The 19,315-nt window shown below is 51.0% G+C and overlaps 3 protein-coding genes across 7 annotated transcripts in view; 1 reads left to right on the top strand and 2 right to left on the bottom strand.

Moving 5' to 3' along the window:
- The window catches only part of KLHDC3 (kelch domain containing 3), a 25,017-nt gene extending 9,899 nt beyond the window's left edge, over positions 1 to 15,118 (bottom strand). Inside the window, exons 1-4 of one of the 4 annotated variants that reach the window (XM_064446543.1) lie at positions 14,760 to 15,117; positions 7,571 to 7,806; positions 5,052 to 5,228; positions 243 to 358 (exon numbers count right to left, since the gene is read on the bottom strand). In XM_064446543.1, the coding sequence (XP_064302613.1) occupies positions 243 to 358; positions 5,052 to 5,228; positions 7,571 to 7,724 (447 nt within the window). In that variant the 5' untranslated portion in view covers positions 7,725 to 7,806; positions 14,760 to 15,117. The other 3 variants (XM_064446544.1, XM_064446545.1, XM_064446546.1) reach the window with 3 other exon arrangements.
- MEA1 (male-enhanced antigen 1) lies at positions 14,973 to 16,471 on the top strand. Its single transcript, XM_064446549.1, has 3 exons — positions 14,973 to 15,463; positions 15,586 to 15,694; positions 15,774 to 16,471. The coding sequence occupies exons 1-3, from the start codon at positions 15,194 to 15,196 to the stop codon at positions 15,935 to 15,937; spliced, it is 543 nt and encodes a 180-aa protein (XP_064302619.1). The 5' UTR covers positions 14,973 to 15,193; the 3' UTR covers positions 15,938 to 16,471.
- PPP2R5D (protein phosphatase 2 regulatory subunit B'delta) overlaps positions 16,354 to 19,315 on the bottom strand; it is a 31,031-nt gene continuing 28,069 nt past the window's right edge. For both annotated transcript variants that reach the window (XM_064446538.1, XM_064446540.1), the window contains exon 16: positions 16,354 to 19,315. In XM_064446538.1, coding sequence (XP_064302608.1) covers positions 19,178 to 19,315 — 138 coding nt within the window. In that variant the 3' untranslated portion in view covers positions 16,354 to 19,177.

Here is a 19,315-nt window from a genome sequence, read left to right as displayed (position 1 = left end):
TTACCTCTATATATGTATATGTTTTGGGGAAGAAAAAAAAATCCACCATTTTTTTAGGTCTACTTTCCCAACCATCTTCTCCACAAAACAATGAGCATAACCTGAGCCACAACTCTGCTGAGTTATAAAATGAAAGCAACTAAGGATACAAATATGTACCTGTATCCCACCTCTACAAATGTCCTGAGTAGGAGCATCCTCTTTCCTGAGGGATTGCCAAATAAGTTACAGAGACTACTCACCAGCTGTTCATAGCCTCCGAAGATAAACATGCTCTTTGCCAGGACACAAGCTGAGTGCCCATCTCTCGCTCCTGGGACCATTCCAGACACTTTTGGCGTGAACCACTTGTGTGTGTCTGAAACAAAACAGGAGGCAACGCTAAGAAAATACAGTAGATGTTGGGATGCGATAGAAATAAAGAACAGTAGTAAAGAGCTAAGACAGAAAATCTTCTCTCTTTCACACACAGTGCCTGGTTTTCCAGAGAGGCTGCAAGCTTCTTCAGGCAAGGCTACCTGCCTAAGCCTCCACAGAAGGGCACGGTGACAGAGGTGTCAGCTCCTGGGCATGGCCACTGACTGCCTGACCTGACAAACAGCTCACATTTTAAGTGTGAGTAGTACAGTATTGCTTAAGCAATGTTATTTTTGTTGAATCTCTTGCAAAGCCTACTTGTGAGTCACTTATCAACTCTGCATTTACAGTTTCAATTACAATGAAGCAACAATGCTAAGCAGCTCAACTGACCTCATGGCATGGAGATGCCGGCTAACTGACTGCGGAAAACAGCTTGCTTAAATCCAGGCAGAATTCATTTAACCACAAGCTCACCATGTCAATAGAGCTTCTGTGCACATCCTCACCTCTGCAGCACAGCTGTCCCTATCTTATAGGACTCTCTTGTTACATTCTCATCCCCTCTTCAAGGAGAGCCTTTCCTACTCTCCACCCTTCACTGTTCCCTTCACACTGCTCCCCATGAGCCTGTACCAGCCAGATTCAGTCCTTTAACCTGCACACTCCAGGGGCTGACTTGATTTAGCAGAGGACTTTAAATCCAGCCAGAGCTGTTCTCCATGCCAGGGCAACACGGAGTCAAGCCAGCAACTCACTGCCAAGCACAAACAGGCACCTGTCCCAAGAGCCCAGAGAGGCACAGATAAGCCTCGAGGCAGCAAGAGACATTCCCTCCACCCTCCCTAACTGCTGTGAGCTGCCAAGAGCAGTGTTTATTTCAGGAAACAGTAACTTTGGAGCCAAAGCAACATTCTTCACGGGGATAACTTCTCTGAACTTGGCCTGTGGCCACAGATATCCACCTAGCTCCAGCTGAAACCACACAAAGGGTCTTGCAAGGTGAACCAAATCCCTGGGCAGCCTCTACTGAAAAAGCTACAGCGGCTATCAAGTTCCTTTCCTTCATGGAGCTGCTTCCAAGCCCAGTCACATGACAGCAGCAAGAGCTCACCCAAATGCAACACATCAAATTAGAGATGGAAAAGGCCTCAACTTGTGATCTGCTTGGCATCCCAGGGAACAAAATGTCAACTGGGAGTACCACACATCTGGTACAAACAGGTCCAGAAGATTCCTAAACCATCTGGACAATAACTTCTTAGTACAGGTACTAAGGGAAACTCACCAGGAGAGGTGCTTATTAACAGAGAGGGTCTCATGAGTGACATGGTGATTGGTGGCTGCCTTGACCACAGCAACCATGAAGCAGTCAAGTTTAAAATCTATGGTGACAGGAGGAAAACCGCCAGCAAGACCTCAGCTCTGGATACGAGGAGAACAGACTTCAGGTTGCTCAGGGAACTGCTTAGTAAGGTCCCCTGGGAAAAAGCTTTTGAAGGTGCTGGGGTCCATCAGTGCTGGTCTCTTTTTAAGTACCACCTCCTAAGAGCACAGGAGCAGGCAATTCTAAAGTGTAGGAAGTCAAGCAGGTGAGGCAAAAGGCCAGCTTAGCTGACCAGTAATATTCTTCTAGAAATAAGGCCAAAAAACAAAGTATATGGCCAGTGGAAGCAAGGTCAGGTGACATGGGAGGACTACAGAGATGCTGTTCACCACTGTAGGGAAGAAATTTGCGTGGCCAAAGCTCAATTAGCTTTGAAGCTGGCCAGTACTGTGAGGGACAATAAAGAGAGCTTTTAAAAAGACATTAATAGCAAAAGTCGGGCCAGAAATAGCATTGGCCTGTTACTTGATGAGCATGGGCACCTCACAAACAGGGACACAGACAAATCAGAGACATTTAATGCTTTCTTCACCTCGGTCTTCAACACCAATGGTTCTCTCTGGGCTAGAGAACAATGACTGTGGGAGTGAAAAACTCCTAATCAACCTCAGACTTGTGCAGGACTCGCTGCTCTAGCTGGATCCCTACAAGTTGATGGGCTTGACTGGATTCATCTGAGGGTACTTAAAGAGCTGGCTGATGTCATTGCAAGACCTCTTTCAATTACTTTTCAACGCTCTTGGGAATCAGGAGAGGTCCCATCTGACTGGAAGCCGGCAAATGTTGTCCCAGTCTTCAAGAAGGGCAACAGGGATGGTGCTGGTAACTACAGGTCTGTAAGTCTCACTTCTGTGCCTGGCAAAATTATGAAGAAGATTATTCTAGAAGTTATTGAAAAACACCTGAAAGACAATGCAGTCATTCGTCCCAGCCAGCACGGGTTCACAAGGGGAAAGTCCTGCTTAACAAACTTAATTTCTTTCTATGACAAGGTTACCCACCTAGTTGACCAAGGGAAGCCAGTCGATGTGATCTTTTTGGATTTCAGTAAAGCTTCCAATACTGTCTCTCACAGTATCCTCCTGGACAAGATGTCCAGCATACAGCTGGAGAAACACATAATGCAATGGGTGAGCTATTGGCTGATGGGTGGGCTCAAAGGGTCATAGTAAATGGGGTTACATCAGGCTGGCAGTCAGTCACTAGTGGGATTCTGCAGGTATCCATCTTAGCGCCAGTACTCTTTAATGTCTTCATAAATGACTTGGATGCAGGACTGGAAGGAATACTAATTCAGTTTGCTGATGACACAAAATTGGGAAGAGCTGTTGACACTCTTGAGGGCAGAGAGGCCCTGCAGAGAGATCTGGACAGACTGGAATGCTGGGCAATCACCAACCGTATGAAGTTTAACAAGGGCAAGTGCCAGATTTTGCACCTCAGGCACGGCAACCCTGGATGTACATACAGACTGGGAAATGAGAGGCTGGAGAGCCACTCTGCAAAGGGACCTGGGGGTTCTGGTTGACAGCAAGTTGAACATGAGCCAACAGCGTGCCCTGGCAGCCAAGAGGGCCAACCACGTCCTGGGGTGCATCAAGCACTGTATTGCTAGGTGGTCAAGGGAGGTGATTGTCCCACTCTACTATGCGCTGGTGCAGCCTCACCTCAAGTACTGTGTGCAGTTTTGGGTGCCACAGGATACAAAGTTAACAGAGTGTCCAGAGAAGGGCCACGAAGTTGTGAAGGGTTTAGAGGGGAAGCCATATGAGGAGTGGCTAAAGTCACTTGGTTTATTCAGCTGGGAGAAGAGGAGACTGAGGGAAGACCTCATTGTGGTCTGCAGCTTCCTCACAAGGGGAGGAGGAGAGGCAGGTGCTTATCTCTTCCCTCTGACAACCAATGATAGGACCCAAGGGAATGGCAGGAAGATATGCCAGGGGAGGTTTAGGTTGGAGATTAGGAAAAGATTCTTCACCCAGAGGTTGAAGATTCACCAGAAGGTTCACCAGAGGTGAAGGAGCCAGGAGCACTGGAACAGGCTCCCCAGGGAAGCAGTCATGGTGCCAAGCCTGACAATACTCAAGAAGCACTTGGACAATGCCCTCAGACACATGGTGTGAATTTGAGGTTGTCCTGTGCAGGGACAGGAGTTGAACTCGATGATCCTTGCGGGTCCCTTCCAACTCAGGATATTCTATGATTCCATTAAAATTGCACTTAGCCAGGACTTTATCCAGCCTGTTGTGACTCCTACAGTGGAACTTACACCACAGATGCAAACTGTGACTGCCAGCCTCACTTTCCAGGATTGGCAGGGAACAGGCACAGCGTGTACAGACAGCTGCAGAGGGTTTGGACCAGGACTGAAGTCTGGCCTTTCCGTTAATTTTCACTGAATGCTAAAGTGATGGATTTGGCAGGGAGACCAGGCAGCTCCTACTACAAGGCCTCTGCATAGGCAGAGGTTTACTGGTGGCTTCCCAGTGGAACTTGTCAGGGGAAGGGGGAAACCCTGTGTCCAGAGAGCAGCTCCAAGCTGTGAGACATTTCCTAGCAGAGAAGGGAAGCCATGACCAAGCACCAGAGCAAGCAGTTTCCTTGCAAATCCAGCAAGCCAGCTACTGGTCAGTATTTAGATGGACCTGCCTCCAGAATCCAGATATACTCCCTTCCTTTCCTGACACTCCTGTCCACCCTGTTCCTGATGGTGCCTGTTCTCCCCAGGTGATCCAGCAGCACTATGGAGAAGCCAACCAAAAGGCTCAAGGAGTTTATCTTTCAGGTTGATCTAACTTGACTCACATGTTCCCTTATTTTGCCATCCTGTCCCTGACTACTACTGTGTTTTATTCTTCACTCTCCTTCATGCTTTCAGAAAGAAGGACCACCTTGGAGAAGAACCACAATCCTCAAGAGCTCTAAACCCTTCTTGCTGCAAACTTCAGCCACAATTAAGGAATAACACATCACATAGAGAGAATCTTCAGTTGTAGTTGCCATCAGAGAGAGCACACAAAGCTGATAGAAAAATTAAAACCAGTTTGACTATTAGAAAAGCTCAGTGATCTCTGTTCAAAGGCTTTTACAGAGAGTCAAGTGTGCAGACACACTGGCTACCCTGTTCCCCTTCTAAACCTGCTGAAACAGGCAGCAACACCAATTCCCCATTTGTACTATTTCCTCCAGACTGTCACTTTGTAGAGAGACTGAGGGACAGGAAAACGAGTTGGGGAGCAGCGTGCTGGGGCAGAGAGGTCTCATGAAGAGCAGTTGTGACAAGGAAGAGTGAGAAGCTGGAACTTACTGACATCAAAGGCATAGAGCACGTTGCAGGCACCCTCAGTGTCGTTGCGACCACCCCATATGTAGACGGTGTCATCTATGAGCACTGCAGAGTGCCCATACCTCATGTAGGGCACCTCTCTCACATGGTCTCGGCTGTTTGTCCACACTGGCGGCAGCTTGATCCAGCGCAGAGACACTGAAAGCACAAGTTTGAGCCCATGTCAAATGCTAAGCCAGCTACATGTCCTCACAGGTCACAACCCACCCTGCACAGTTCTCTTTTCCCCTTCAACAAGGTGCAGAAGCAGTCTAGTAAGCATGACAAAGCTGTGTCTGACCCTGAGTAGTAGCTAGTTAAGGAATACTGAAGCACAGTTTTCCACAGGCCCCCATCACAAGTGAGACTAGAGGAAGTACTGGAGGACCAGAGCACTCTGGACAGAAATAAGCTCCATTCTGCATCAGTTACACTGAAGAACTTTCCACTCTGGCTCATCCTAGACTGTGAGTGAAGGTACAGCACACACATCCACACATACCAGAAAAAAAAAAAAAGAAGGAAAAATTAAAAGTGCAGAGGTGATAATGAATGCAGGTGCTACTTCAGGCTAGTGACATTTTTGAAGAGACTCCAAGCTGGAAGAATGGGCAGCACAGGAATAACTCACTGCAGCTACATGAAAGGGAACACACCTGAAGGCATCACTTGGACTTGCATTAGTGCATTTTAAGTAATGCAACAGAGCAGCTTTGTAGGAACAGGGTTTGTTTTCTTTTGTTTTGTTTTTTAAGCTTTAGATGAGACAGCTGTCAGCTTCCTTCGTCCCCATCCACACCTGAGTTCTCCCTGCTACCCTTGCATTACTAACAAGAGTTCCTTGTGATTACCAGTTCTCCTTCCTGGCAGCCTGTATGTCACGTTCAGCAGTAGCCAGAGGGGTCAACAGGTATTACAAGGTTTAATGACAGTGCAAGAGTCATAGCGAGTGTTACATGGCCATTACGTAACAGCACCCAGACACCCTCCCTCTACCACACATACAGCATCAGGTTTTGTTTTCAACACAAAGATAACACAAAATACAGCAAAAAACAGTCTGCAGCTCCCCGAAATACTAACATAGGGAAAGGTAGAGGTGTTTTAAAAGAGGAGCATCTACGCCACAGGCAGAAAGGGCACTGAGGAAGCACAGCTAAAGTCAAGCTAGACAGGATGTTTCCTTCCTAAAACACAGTCTTCCGCTTTGCAAGACTAAAAGAGATCATTCAAAATCTGGTATCTTGGCTTTAACACTGGAACCTGGTGACGCTGAGCAAGGGCTTGGGAAGCCACTGTCACCTCCTGTGTGGTGACTGCAGCATCACGACGCTAACATTTGGGAGTGGTAGGAAGGGAAGACAATGCAAGAGCATTCATTTGGGTACAGTCATTATGCTTCCACCATAACAGCGGTGCTCTACTGGCACTTTTTACAAGCTACAACATTCAACTGTCTTGAGCACGACAACCCAGTTTCTCTGGATGAAGATGAATGTTCACAAGATCCCGGGCAACACTCCCCTCTATACTGTGAACAGGTCACCTTGGCAGCCCTGTGTAACCAATGCCTTTATCCAGTACTGCACAAGTCAGTCTTCCCCACAGTCAGATTTAGAGGAGTGAATTCACTGCATCTTACAGACCAACTAGTTTTGTCTACATGCCACATGTGCAGTAGAAGAGCATTCAGCATGCTGTCCAGTCTGCAAAACTGGTCATTGGTTCTCTGCTCTTGTCTCTGTTCAGATGGACCCATCCAAGCATCCGTGTAGTTTTTCAACCACCTCCCTAATTATAGGGAAATACTTCATGGACCAGCTCAGTAACCTCTTCAGTTGAAAAAGCACTGAATCAAGAAATACAGCCTCTCCCAGCATAGTCATGGCTCCAGCTCAGCCTCCTGACAGATACTGGCTACCCGATATAAATGGCTCCAGCTCCAGATGCCATGCTGTGAATCTGCATGATAGCTGTTGCCAAAATAGGAAGGCCTCCATCCTAGCCACATGCCCCTACTAACCCCATGATGGTGGCAGTGGTTGTCAGCCACCCTCACAGGGAAACAGCTCAGGAGTATAAACCTGGAGACTTAACTGAGGGCACTGCCTCCCACCCTACCCGTTCCACGCTAAGGGCTGCTGAGCGTGGTCATGCTGCAGGCTGGATGGGAAACCTGAGCTAAACATCACCTCATTGCACCTAGTTGAGTTAGTGTTCACAGAGGACATGAGGGCAAAACAAGCCATTGGCCATATGGTTACTTCCAGTGAGTCCCTACCCTAGCAGTCTACTGAACTACAGCCCCTCTGTGCCCTGCCCCAAAGCTGAAAATACAGGGCTGTGCAAGGGAAGAGGCTCCCATCTACACTGATAACTTTCTTGTAAAATAGAGTCAGACAGCATGTTACAGAGTGTAATGTGTTAAGCAGCAGTGGGCAAGAAAACTAATAACTGCACCCAGAAAGCCACTCCTTTGTGTACCACAAGGACACATTTACCTGCATTGAAAACATGGACGTCAATCTGCCGCAGAGTCTCATAGTCTTCTCCAGAACAATATCCACCAAAGGAATAGACCTTGTGCCCGACGGCCACGGCTGCGTGGTTCACCCTCCGCGGCCCACCTTCCAAGTGCACTGCCCACCGTAGCATTCCTCCCTGCAAGCCAGACAGTCTTCAGGGCCCCCAGTGCCACAGCCGCATGCTTCCTGGGCCACCACGATGTCACCTGGCTCTGTAACAGAAACAAAATGCTAAAATAACATGATCCATCTTGCAGGTCTTCCTATCTTCCTTGTATGCCAACTACGAAGGTCACATTGCTGTATCCTCACTCATCTGGCTCCCAGCTGGAGACAGTTGTACTCTCCCCTTGGGAAAGAGACACAAGGCAGGTACTGTAACCTGAGCAAGGCTCAGAAGAGCAAGCAGAGATGCCCTCACATACAAAAAAAACTCAGGGTGGTTGTACAGGCAGCCCAAGCCAAGCACCTTTGGTGAAGGCAGCCGAGTGCTGTGCACTCAGCCATGCCCTGGTCATGTACACATCATGTACATGCCAGAACAATTTGTCCGCATGAATGAAAACACAGAGCGAGAGTCAGTTGTGAAGGTGAAAAGAACAGGGCCAGAGGGAAGAGAGCATGCTCTTTGGATCAGCCATGAGAAACAGCAGAGGAAAATATTTTTAAAAACCCACCCACCAAAAAACCCCGAAGAACCACCTCCACATAAAACAACCGACTCTCTGATACGGGGATGGACTACAACACTAGCATTTGGACTCATTGATTCGAGCAGTAGGGTCCAGCTTAATTAAACATGAGAGAAGAGAGACCCCCTAGTCTGAGGGCAAAGGTCTTTGCTAGTGATCAGAATACAGCCTTTTTATCCGGCAGAAAATCCAGGTATAACTGTGAACATTTTGTAACATCAATTCTCAGTTAAGAAACTGATATGTTTCACACTTCTAAACAGATGGCTTAGATCAGCTCTTAAAGAAGTCACTGGAGCTGATTTTTGCAGAGATTCTCCTTTGGATCTAAGGATCTGGAGCACAGTCCTGCTTGGGTGCTTCTGAAAAAGTGGGTAAGTTCAATTCTTTAACAGATTTCCTCTGCTGAAAAACAGCCACTAGAAGAGATGTCAGTGTTTCAAAAAGCCTGAAGAAAAGTCTCTTTTTTATTGCTTGGTTCTAGCTTCTTGGAAGACACAGTCAGCAGGCTCCCACCCCACAGCCAGTTTTAGCACTTGCAGAAGGCAAAGAGATTTGCAGATGCCTTAGAAGGAGGACTAAAATTCCTACACATTTTCTCTGTCCCTTTTCTTTTTGGAAAGTAGCGAGTATTCGCAAGGAGAACTTTCCTCCTGCTTAAAGTTTCTGAAGTAGCTGGAGAGCAGCGAGAAGGGGCAGCACCATGCTGCTCTGCTCTAATCAGCCTCCACTGGCCCTTCAGCCGAGCGGAACCACCGCTCACAACCAGGCACCTGTACAGCCCATCAGCAGCCTGATCACCACAGCATCTGGCCCACCTGCACACTCCCATTTTATCCCCACATGAGGAAAGATTCAGAGATGCCACCCAACAGGGAGCTCCTGGTATGGAGCAGAGCTCAGGCTTCCAGCTCCAGCCATGCATACTACAGATGGTTCAAAAGCATTCAGAAAACAGTCACCTCATTCCAGAACTCCTGTCTCAGCAAAATTGGAGAAATTCCTTTTTAAAGTTATTTCTTTTTCAAGTTGTTCTCAAAATAGAGACTGGCAGCCAGAGCATGCTCTGTACCTGAAAGTTACAGCAACAGTATACACAAAGTCTGAACAGAGAGCGTCCTGCAGTCTTACTTGTAACAGATGAGCGCAGACCAAGGAGTCCCTCCTGCAAAGCCGCTTCTTCCTGTGGCAATCACTGTAACCTAAATTGCAGTCAGCAACCCAGAAAGTCACAAAAAGCTTTTTTCCAGCAGAGCTGGTCCAGAAGGGCCCAGAAACAGGCCCCCTCTGCTACAGGCCATGCTTCGCTGTATGTCTGGGACCACCCCAAATTCAGATCTAGCAGGTTTGGGTTTTGGTTTTTAAATTACTTTTTTTTTTTTTTTTAAGCCAAGCAGCAGCTCTTGTATAAGTCCTCCGCAAAGCTACAGAATAGATGAGTTTCCATGGAGACCACCAAAGTCACCTTTCAGGCTATTTTGAAGGCTTCACGTATCTAAATCTGTTTCCTGCCTCAGTCATGAGTTATCACTGAAAAATCTAACCACTATTTTCCTCAAAATCGCTTCTTGGGTAAGTGTTTCTGTAAGAGACTCCTCAAGGAGCTTAACTGGACTTTATTGCCAGTGTCAATATTTACAACACCCTTCAGATTGAGCCTAATCCTGGAAGATTAAGAATATTAATCTTACTTCCAAGTTCTCCACTTGGTTCCTCCTGGGGTAGAGGAGCACAGCAGCCTGGCATGGCAGGCAGGCATCGTACCAAGCCACTTGCCTTTTTTTGCCAGAAGGGTTGGGAAAACTCTTGCTCACCCTTGGGAGTTCATTCGAGCCGTGTGCCGAGGAGCACGCTGCTGCCAAAGCAGGGTGCTGATCCTTCCACTCCAACAGGAGCCGGCTACCCTGCCTGAACAGCTTCATAATTAAGATTAGTCATAGGAACACAGGAAACCAAGGCTGCACATCCTAAGAAATTAATCTGGCCAACTGGGAGGCAGCAGCTCAAGGCCCATCTGGTTACACTGTAGGAAATTATATTGATGTTGCAGCAACAATGTTGCAATGTTGTTTCCTACACTTAAAATTGCTGGGAAAGGTTTTTCCAGAGATCAGTTCTTCCCCAGAGGCAGGGAGTTGTCCACAGGCCTGGGGCGGTGGTGGTGGTGATGGGTTGAAATTGGCTGCACTTTGACTTGGCTCAGGACAGGGATACCCCTTCAGAGCAAACAAAAAGCTTTGCCAGCACAGCCTCTTGCTGCCACTCGTCAGACCCAGGGCACGCAGAAACACTCATTTGCTTTGTTTTCTTTCCATAATCAGAAGCGCGAAGTGATCCTTACAGGATCACATATTAAAAGGCAAAGGAAAACACAGGATTTAACAAGCTGCCAGAGTTTTTCACCCGAGTGCTCTTCTCTACACTGTAATAGAAACATCCAGCCAGACTCCATCTCCCTCTTCTGCCACTGGACACAGTTGTGACCCTGAAACTGTCACAACATTTTCCTGCCTTCGCCAAGCACTTGTTCTCCCCTTTTTGGCCATACGTAGGTCCACCCCCGTCCCTGCCATGCACCATCCCCACAGCCCTGTCTCCTGAGGACCCCCCCACTCCTCCCCACACTTTCTGCATCCAGCTCCAGCCTCTCTTTGAAATAATTTCATTAGAGCCATCTTCTGTCCCAAAGTAAATTTTCCTCCTACAATTCCCCTCTCTGCACTATCTGCAAATATGAGTTAAACATATTTTTTGAGAAAAAGTTCTTTTCTGTCCTACAGCTATGCATGCTGTTGAGTTCCATATCAGGTTCTGATTTCCAACAACAATTTATATTATATAAATGAGGACATAAATACACCACTTTTGAACCTCATTCCTTTGAGGACTTCTTAATAGAAGGCATTAATACTTGATATTAGGCAGTGTGCCTTAGATTTCTTTAAAAATTACATGGGGCACATCCAGGGGCAGGGGGAGAGGGGAACAACAAAATCGATATGAAAGAATTTACTAACAATTTCTCCCAATGGTACAATATTATTTTATGCAAAATACATTCTGTGATTTCTCACTTAGGAGACCAGCAACAGGGATGTAGGCTATAAAACACAGAAATATAGATAAGGCAGAGGCAAACTGTACCAGAGGGCACTGGCTGCAGAAAGTGGTACATGTCCCAGCTCAGGCAAACCAGGTGCTTTTTCACTCTGCACAGCAAACCAAAGGGACAGTTAGCAACACTAAGATTCATGGAGGATCAGAGGAAGGGCTTTCACACCACAGAAAAATTAAGCTTGAATCATTTAAATCACAGAAGCTATTGCTACTGCCAAAAGCCAGCAGGGGAAGAGAAGGGTTGCCTTCTCCATGAATGTATGCAGACACTGAGCTAGGCGTGTGTCCTTTTTCTGGATCCTGCTGAGCCACCCCTCTCTTCCCCAGAGCTGCACCTTTTTTTGAGCAGCCTCTGCAGTTCATCTGTGCACAGTGCAGAAGCTGGTTGAACATCTGAGGAATCTCCTTTGACTGATTCAGCATGTCCATTTGGAGCTGTGCCCCAAAGGCCCCAGAAGCTATGATCGTATACTTACAGGGAGACCAAAAACTTCATAAAAGCAAGCACAAGTTTCTTATACAGCGAGAGAAGAAATTTTCTAGATGAAACACACCCTAATAAACTGCCTTCCCATATGTTCTGTTAGCTCAGCATATGCTCCTCACCTTAGATCAGGAAGCTCTAGCTGCTCCTCTTCCCCCAACCTCAGCTGGGAAAAGTAACGTGCAGAGCGCCCTGACCACACGCATGCACACACTCGGGGTCTCCTTCACAGAAGTGCTTCTGTTCAAGCCACCGCTCATTTCACTGATGCACATGTCAGTTCCCCACTTCACCTCTCCAAAAACTAATAGATCTTTTAATTTCATTTTGCACTCATACAGGTAGCAATCATGCAATCTTCACAAATCCCCATTTCCATGGTCTGGTATAATCTATCCAGAGTTACAGTCAAGCACAGAGAACACAGAAATTTGGGTGGAAATACTGGTCGGTCCTGTCATTAATTGACAGGAATAAGAACATTTCTAAAAATCAGGTTACACTTTATCTACTGTTGAAGTACCTGACGCTGATGTTGGAAATTAAGTGAGTACAGCGATGACTTGTTCCTGTGCCACTAAGCGCAGGAAGGATAAAATTAAAGGGTGCTCAAAATAACCTGCTGTGGCCTCACAGAAGTGCCCAAAGCCCTTCACTGACTGTGCACGGCACCACAAGCCCAGGTACGCATTTCCAGAGTAAGGAGTGTAACGACAGCCAGGGGTGACCACAGACTGGCTCTGCTGCTGCAGGCGGGTGTGACACCTGACCACAAGTGGAAGCTCACAAGTCTGTTAGCAAAAAAATAACTATGGACGCCCTTCAAAACCTCCCTTGTTCTTCATCAGTGTTGACACCCAGCAGAGCATTTTACTGCTAAGCAAGGGAACAATCAGATTTTAAGTCAGCTTTGTGTTCTTCAAATATGGCACCTACAGACAACAGTCCCAAATCTCTGGCTGCACTGTTGTCTGAAAACGCACATAATGCCTGAAGCCATTGCCATAGCTTACACCTAACAAAAGTCTACAGGACAGCAGTCGTCTGAGATCACAAGAAAAATCGCTCAGTAGTTTCTCACTAGTGTACCTTCCAAAACCGCTGTTGACTTGAGCAAAGTGGCATAGATGGAAAAAAAAAAAAAAGAGTAATCGTTATTTTTACAGTCATATTTTTCATGTCTTTGTTCCATTTGCGTTAGACTTTCTGTTTTCAATTCCTACAATTAACTATGAAAACATTTCATTCAAGATAGAAAGCTACTGACCATCTCCAAGTACAGCAGCCAGATGATAATCTTAGAACAAAAATATACATACTTGGATCCACTTCTTTGTGCAAAGAGAGTTCACCGGGCTGCCTCATTCCTCTACATGCACGGAAAGAAACCTAGAGCCATTTCTGAAAGCTGCTCAGGTTAGCCTTGCTGCAGTCAATTCCCACAGCAAGGGGGAGAAACCTAGTGGAAAGCGGCCCGGAGTTTCAAGGGCTCACTCTGTCACCCCCAGAATTACAGCATCACCCCAAGCAGAGCAGCCTACTGTCCACGGCCCCTGCAAAGTTGCTCCAGGGAGCGAATCCTACCGTGTGGCTGCCTCAGTCCAGGCTCCCAAAAGATGACAGCCACAAGATTTAGTAACACTTAAAATAGCCTAGCCAGCTCACAGAAGTCCATATAGAAACTTCTATTTCGAGCACATCCAATTTACTGTTAGAGATAGCACGCGAACAACCCGCTTTCTTCGCTCATGCTTGACATTTATCTGATGCTTTGACTATTTATGCTAAGGCAGTGTGAAATTGCAAGCTTGCACATTCAGCAGCTTGGACACTAGCAACGCAATTCCAGCACCAGTAAACTAGACGGTGCTAGAACAGCCCCTGAGCTTGTTAACTGAGACCGATCTGGAAGCTCATGTTAGACATGGGAATTGCAGATCACACTGTTCAGCCAGAAATTCATTCCAATGTCCCTCCCTGCTGCCAGCAGCACCGCCTCGTTATTTTTGCTCAAATATTTTGCCCACTGCTGACTTACTTTTGCCCAAAGCCCAGCTAAGATTCTGCACTTACTGAGCTGACTTCTCCCCTTCCTCACCTGGCCTCGCAAACCCCAACACTGTTTCTCTACAGAGCACGCCCAAGCTTCAGAGATACTCCTTGACCCCCTCCTCTCCCCTGCCAGGAATTTGTCTCGGCCTCTGGCTCCTGTCAAGCTACCCCTGCCGTGCCAAGGGCAGCCCTTGGAAGGGAGCAGGCTCGGGAAAGCCGAGGTGACAGCTAACAGGACGCCTCACGCGCGTTTTCTTCCCCTGCCCCGCTGTCGCTCCGACACCAGGACCTTCCAGGCAGAGGGATTCGGTGGCTCAGCCGGCGGCCGCGCACGGCCCGGGCGGGCTCCCGGCGCTCCCCGGCTCCAGCCCCTGCCCTGCCGCGGCGCAGGGGACCGAAAGGACCCGGCGCGAAGCCCATCGACGTGGCCAAGCCAAAGCGTGAACGGGCTGAAACGGCACAAGCCCGCGGGGGTGGTGGGAGAGACCCACGGCGGCGGTCAGAGCCGAGCCAGGAGCGGGGGGCAGCCTCCCCGGCGGGAGGGATCTGCCGGCTCCGGGGGAGGCGAGCGGACCCCGCCGGCCGCCCCAACACGGGCCCCTCGGGGCCGCCCCGCCACCGGCGGCCGAAGGCGACCGGGGAGGGCGGCGGCCCCGCGCCCCCGGGCCCGATCCTCGCGGAGGGGTTCGGCTGTAGCTCCAGCCCCGCCACCCCCGCCCGGCTCACCACCGCCGCCGGCCCCGGCCCATCTCCCCAGGAGGTCGGCGCGGGTGCCCCGCTCCGCTCCAACGGCCGGTCCCTGTCAGCCCCGCTCCCCTACCTGGCGGCGGGAAGGCGGCCCGACAGCCCCGCTCCAGCGGCCGCGCCCGCCGCTCCCTGGGACTTGTAGTCTGGCACCGCCCCGCCCGCGCGGCAAGGCTGCGGGCGCCCTCCCCCGCCGGGGCGGCACGGCCTGGCACGGCCCCGCGGGGCCCCTCCGGGGGTGCCGGCCCCCGCCGCGCCGTGGGTGGTGTCCGCCCCGCCCCGGCCCCGATCTTCGTCGCGGTCCCGGTCACCCCCTGCGCTGCCCCGGCCCCGCGGCCGGGCACGATCCGGAGGCGCCCGGAGGGGCGGGGGGCGACGGAGGAGGGCAGCGGCGGCGCGTGCCGGCGGCCCCCCCCGGCCCGGGACTACAACGCCCACAGTGCCCCGCGGCGGCGGCGGCGGCGCTTCCGGGCGGCGGGGGGGGGGCTTCCCCGGCGCCGCGCCCGGTGGATGGCGGTGGCGCGGAGCATGGGGCCGGAGCGGGTGTGTCCCGAGGAGCCGGGGCCGCCGGAGACCCCCGACGGCGCGGCGGGCTGGAGTGGCGACGAGGAAGAAGAGGAGGAGGGAGAAGAGGAGGAGGAGGGAGAAGTGGAAGGCGGAGGCGGGTACTTGTACCAGCCGCTGAGCCAGGAGCCGGAGCAGGGCCCTGGTGAGGCGGTTCCCACCACCGCCCCGTCGGGCTGCGCCGAGCCGGGCCCCGGCCTTCAGGAGCGGCTGCAGGTACCGCCCGGGGCTGGGGCCGGGGCCGGGGCCGGGGCCGGGGCCGGGGCCGGGGGGGCCCAGCGGTCCGTTCCGCGGGCAAGGGAACGAGCCCGACCCCCGCTGCCCGCCGTTCTCTGCAGATGCTGAGGCTGCATCTGCCCGACCCGCCGGCGGACAGCGAGGAGGAGGAAGAGGCGGAGGAAGGCGCCGCGGCTCAGAGCAGCCGCAGCTCCATACCCATGGATGCAGGTAACGGCGTCCCTGGCCGGGCGCCTCCCGCCGCCCCACGCAGGGCTCGGCCGCGGCCTCACGCGCTCTCTGTTCCCAGAGCATGTGGAGCTGGTGAAGAGGACGATGGCTGGCGTGAAGCTCCCCACCCTGGGCATCCCCGCCTGGGCCAGCCAGATCTCGGAGGACCAGTGGAAGGACGTGGTGCAGCGCACACTGCAGGCCCGGCAGAGCCTCGGCAGCCCCAGGCCCGAGTGGAAGTGAGGGCCAAGCTGCAGTGTGGGCGCTGCTAACCCCAGCCCTTCCTCAGCCGCGCAGGCAAGGCAGGCACCCGTGCTCTCAAAGCCAGGTGGTGATGGGACTTGCCGACATTGACCTTCCAGTTTCCCCCACTGATGTCGTCCAACTTCCCTCCCTGCTCCTCTTACCTGGTTCTAGCTGGCATGTAAGTCACTGTGATGTCCTTCTGTTGGCTTCCTCTGCCTCCGAGGAGCCTGACTGGTTTCCATACCTGTGTGCGTCTGCAGGGAGGGGGCTTGGCTGGCTTTGCCTGGATTCCCCTGGGACAAACACTGGATTTGTCCCCATGCTGTCAGTGCTGGAGAAGTCCCTCTCCACACTAGGGCCCCTCTTCTCAGGACAGGGACTGCACGTTGGAATATCAGAGGTGGAGTCCAGAGTGTCTTTCCAAGAGATCAGTTTTATTTAGTTCTGTACATACAGGGACATCTGTACAAAATCCAACACTTTCATACTATGTAATGCTCTACTGAAAATAAAGTACACCATATGTACATATGAACTGTAAGCAGCTTAATACTTGTGTCCAGGGGGTGAATGCAGTAGTTAGTTTTGCTTGTTCCCTCGGGAGGAGGGAGCCAGGTGAAGTGGAAGAGGCAGCTCCAGTTCTGTCCATTTGGCTGATGTGGGGAAAGGCATAGGCAGAAATGAGCAGTACTAATGCTAGAAACCAAGTGTTGAGCGAGGGGCAGCTGTAGCGTGGCAGACACAGGTCTGCGTACGAGCAGTACGTGTGGTGGAAGGGACGAACACACTCCCCCCTTCCTCACATGGTCCCCTTCTTAGATGTCCAGGACACTGGAATGAATAGGCAGCAAACTAATGGCAACATGAAGGTACTAAGTGTAAGTTTCCTGACCCAGAACAAGACACAAAGCTATGAGAACATCAAAGCCATACAGCATGTAGTTGTGATGCGAAACAGTCCTGCCCCAGCACATGGCAGAACTCCAGCAGCGTTCCTCCGGCCACGTGTGGGGACTGCCAGCACGGACCACCTGCAGGACAGGTAACAGCCTCTGCGCACCAGAAGCCTCTGTTCCTTCTGCAGGCAGAACAGCCCACAGCAGGGAAAGGCAGCCACTGCCTAGCAGCAAGCAGGCTTGAGTGAGGGCACACGCAAGCTGTAGCACTCTAAAAATGTGGTGGCACCTTAAAACGCAACGCTAAGCATACGAGTTGGAAAGCCTTTACTGCAACCAGAAGAAACATCCTCCTGAGCCCTGCTGTGGGTGGCGCTCGGCAGCCTTCCTCCCGCTGTGCCCCGAGATGTCTGCCACTCCTGTGCGCCATCCGGCATCACCCAGTGCATGTCTACATGCTGTGCCAGGCGTGAGGTAATTGATTGGCAGCTGACCATGAGCTTGGACTAATGTTCAAAATGAGCAATAACCTCCCTGAGGTGTTCCGTAAGTCTCCTGATGAACTGGCCCATTGCATGAAGCAGAGGGGAGGCGGGGTCCTATGTGACTGTGGGTGATCTTGCGCATACTCACGCTTGCCAGCTGCTCCGAAGAGATGGTGGCATGCCTAATGAGGGCCGAACTGAAAGAGAGCCAAACAGGGCAGGGCATACAGGATACACGGGGGGGTGGGGAAGAAAGCTTAGTTTGGTTTGGAGGAAAGATGTGCTGCACACCAGCAATAAGATTAGAGGGGATGAACCTCTGACCTTGGAATGGTTTACTGGTGAGGGCAAGCAGATACACGAGGACCTGCAACATCCCATGATGCTGCAAAGCAGTGTCAGACTAGCATCGACCCCATAAGCTCCCTGTACTATTGCAAAACCACTTAAGCTTATGTGTCAAGAAAGCAAGTGCAGCAGGTAAGAAGCAAGGAAGACTCCCTTTTCTGTCACAAGCCAGCTGCTCCGAGGTGGTACCCTTGGCCTAGCACTGAATCTGCACCACAGAAGGTAGGGTAGAAGCTGGATCACAGTCAGTAGCACCCAAGTGCTGCACAACCCCCTGGGCTATCAGCAAGTGTGTTCTAAATGCTAAATTAGCACAAGTCCCTGATGCACCGTATGATAACTAACAAGGACCTCAGGCCACAGCGGGTGCCAAACAGGGCGAGGCGAACTTTGCTCAGAGCACCCATGGAAGCAGTTCAGCAGTAGCACCTAGCCGTTGATCATAAAGAGGAGACAACTGAACACTCAGAAACTCAGCCTGGCCCCATAACGTGTATCCATTGCTTCCACTAGTTTGCAAATTACTTTAGCAGCACAAGCTTCCTAGAAACCCTGGCCACTGCAGAGCTAAGGATGGGATACAGTGACAAAGGGAGAGCTGCAGGAGTATTTTAATTGAGCAGGTAACGAAAGCAGAAGTCAGTGGCTGACACCTGCTACAAAGCGGGAAGTTAATTCTGGGCCCACAATTAACCCAAGACACCGGGATGGAGACAAGTCAGCACGGACCAACACAAACAGCTGAAGAAATTCATTTTCCCACAAGAGAGCTTCTAAGGGTGCTCTAAAGGGAGGGCTGCAATAGTATTTAGTGCTTGCACCCAGCTCTACTGGGGGTGGCGAAGCACTGAACCCCCACTCCACTCACAGGGGAACAGAACAAGGGGCTTGAAGCAAAAGAAAGGTGGAAGTGAACATCTCTGCTGTACGTGAGACACTCCAGCTGCGGCGCTGCACCTCAAGGCAGGGTGGAGAGGCAGCAGAGCCTCCACAAACTCTGCCACATGCTCTTGCCCCAAGCTCAGCCTGACCTCAAACCACCGCAGGGCTTGGCTGCACAGGCAGCACAGGGGCAGGCATGGCAGAGATGGGCACTTGGGGCTTGTAGCAGCATGCTGAGCCACGCGCAGTAGTCTCTGGCCACCACAGAGCCTGTACTGCAGGGCAGCAAGGCTCTGGCTCCCAGGCAGAGTAAAAACTAGTGCAGCAGCTGGAAATGAAGTGACTCCTGCCTGGGCTGATAAAATCGCAGGTCAGGCAGGCTCCCTTCACACACACACCCCCCCAAGGAGGAAAAGCAGGAGGAAGGACGAAAAGCAGGACATGACAGTGGTGAGATACAAGTTGTAACATAAAACCAGATCTACCCTGGAGGGATGCGGATGGAGTGGAGGACAGGCACAGCCCACCATGTTCATTCCTTATTTATACATGAGAACTGAGTGCATTTCTGTGACCCCTGGGGGAAAGGGATGGGGCAGAGCTTCCCGGGCCAGCTCCTGAGCCCGTCAGAGAGCCTCCTGGCTTGAGGTGAGAAACTCTTCTGCTCTCTTGTGGGCCTCCAGGGCTTTTATAGTGTAGACATCCTGAGGAAGCTCAGATTTCCGGCGCAGCAAAACTTTCTCCTTCTTAATGTCTTTCAGCAT

This window comes from Phalacrocorax carbo, chromosome 3, assembly GCF_963921805.1.
Source record: "Phalacrocorax carbo chromosome 3, bPhaCar2.1, whole genome shotgun sequence".
In the NCBI taxonomy this organism is placed as follows: Eukaryota; Metazoa; Chordata; class Aves; order Suliformes; family Phalacrocoracidae; genus Phalacrocorax; species Phalacrocorax carbo.
Note: the sequence above shows the minus strand (reverse complement) of the source record. Positions and strands in the feature narration are given on the sequence as shown.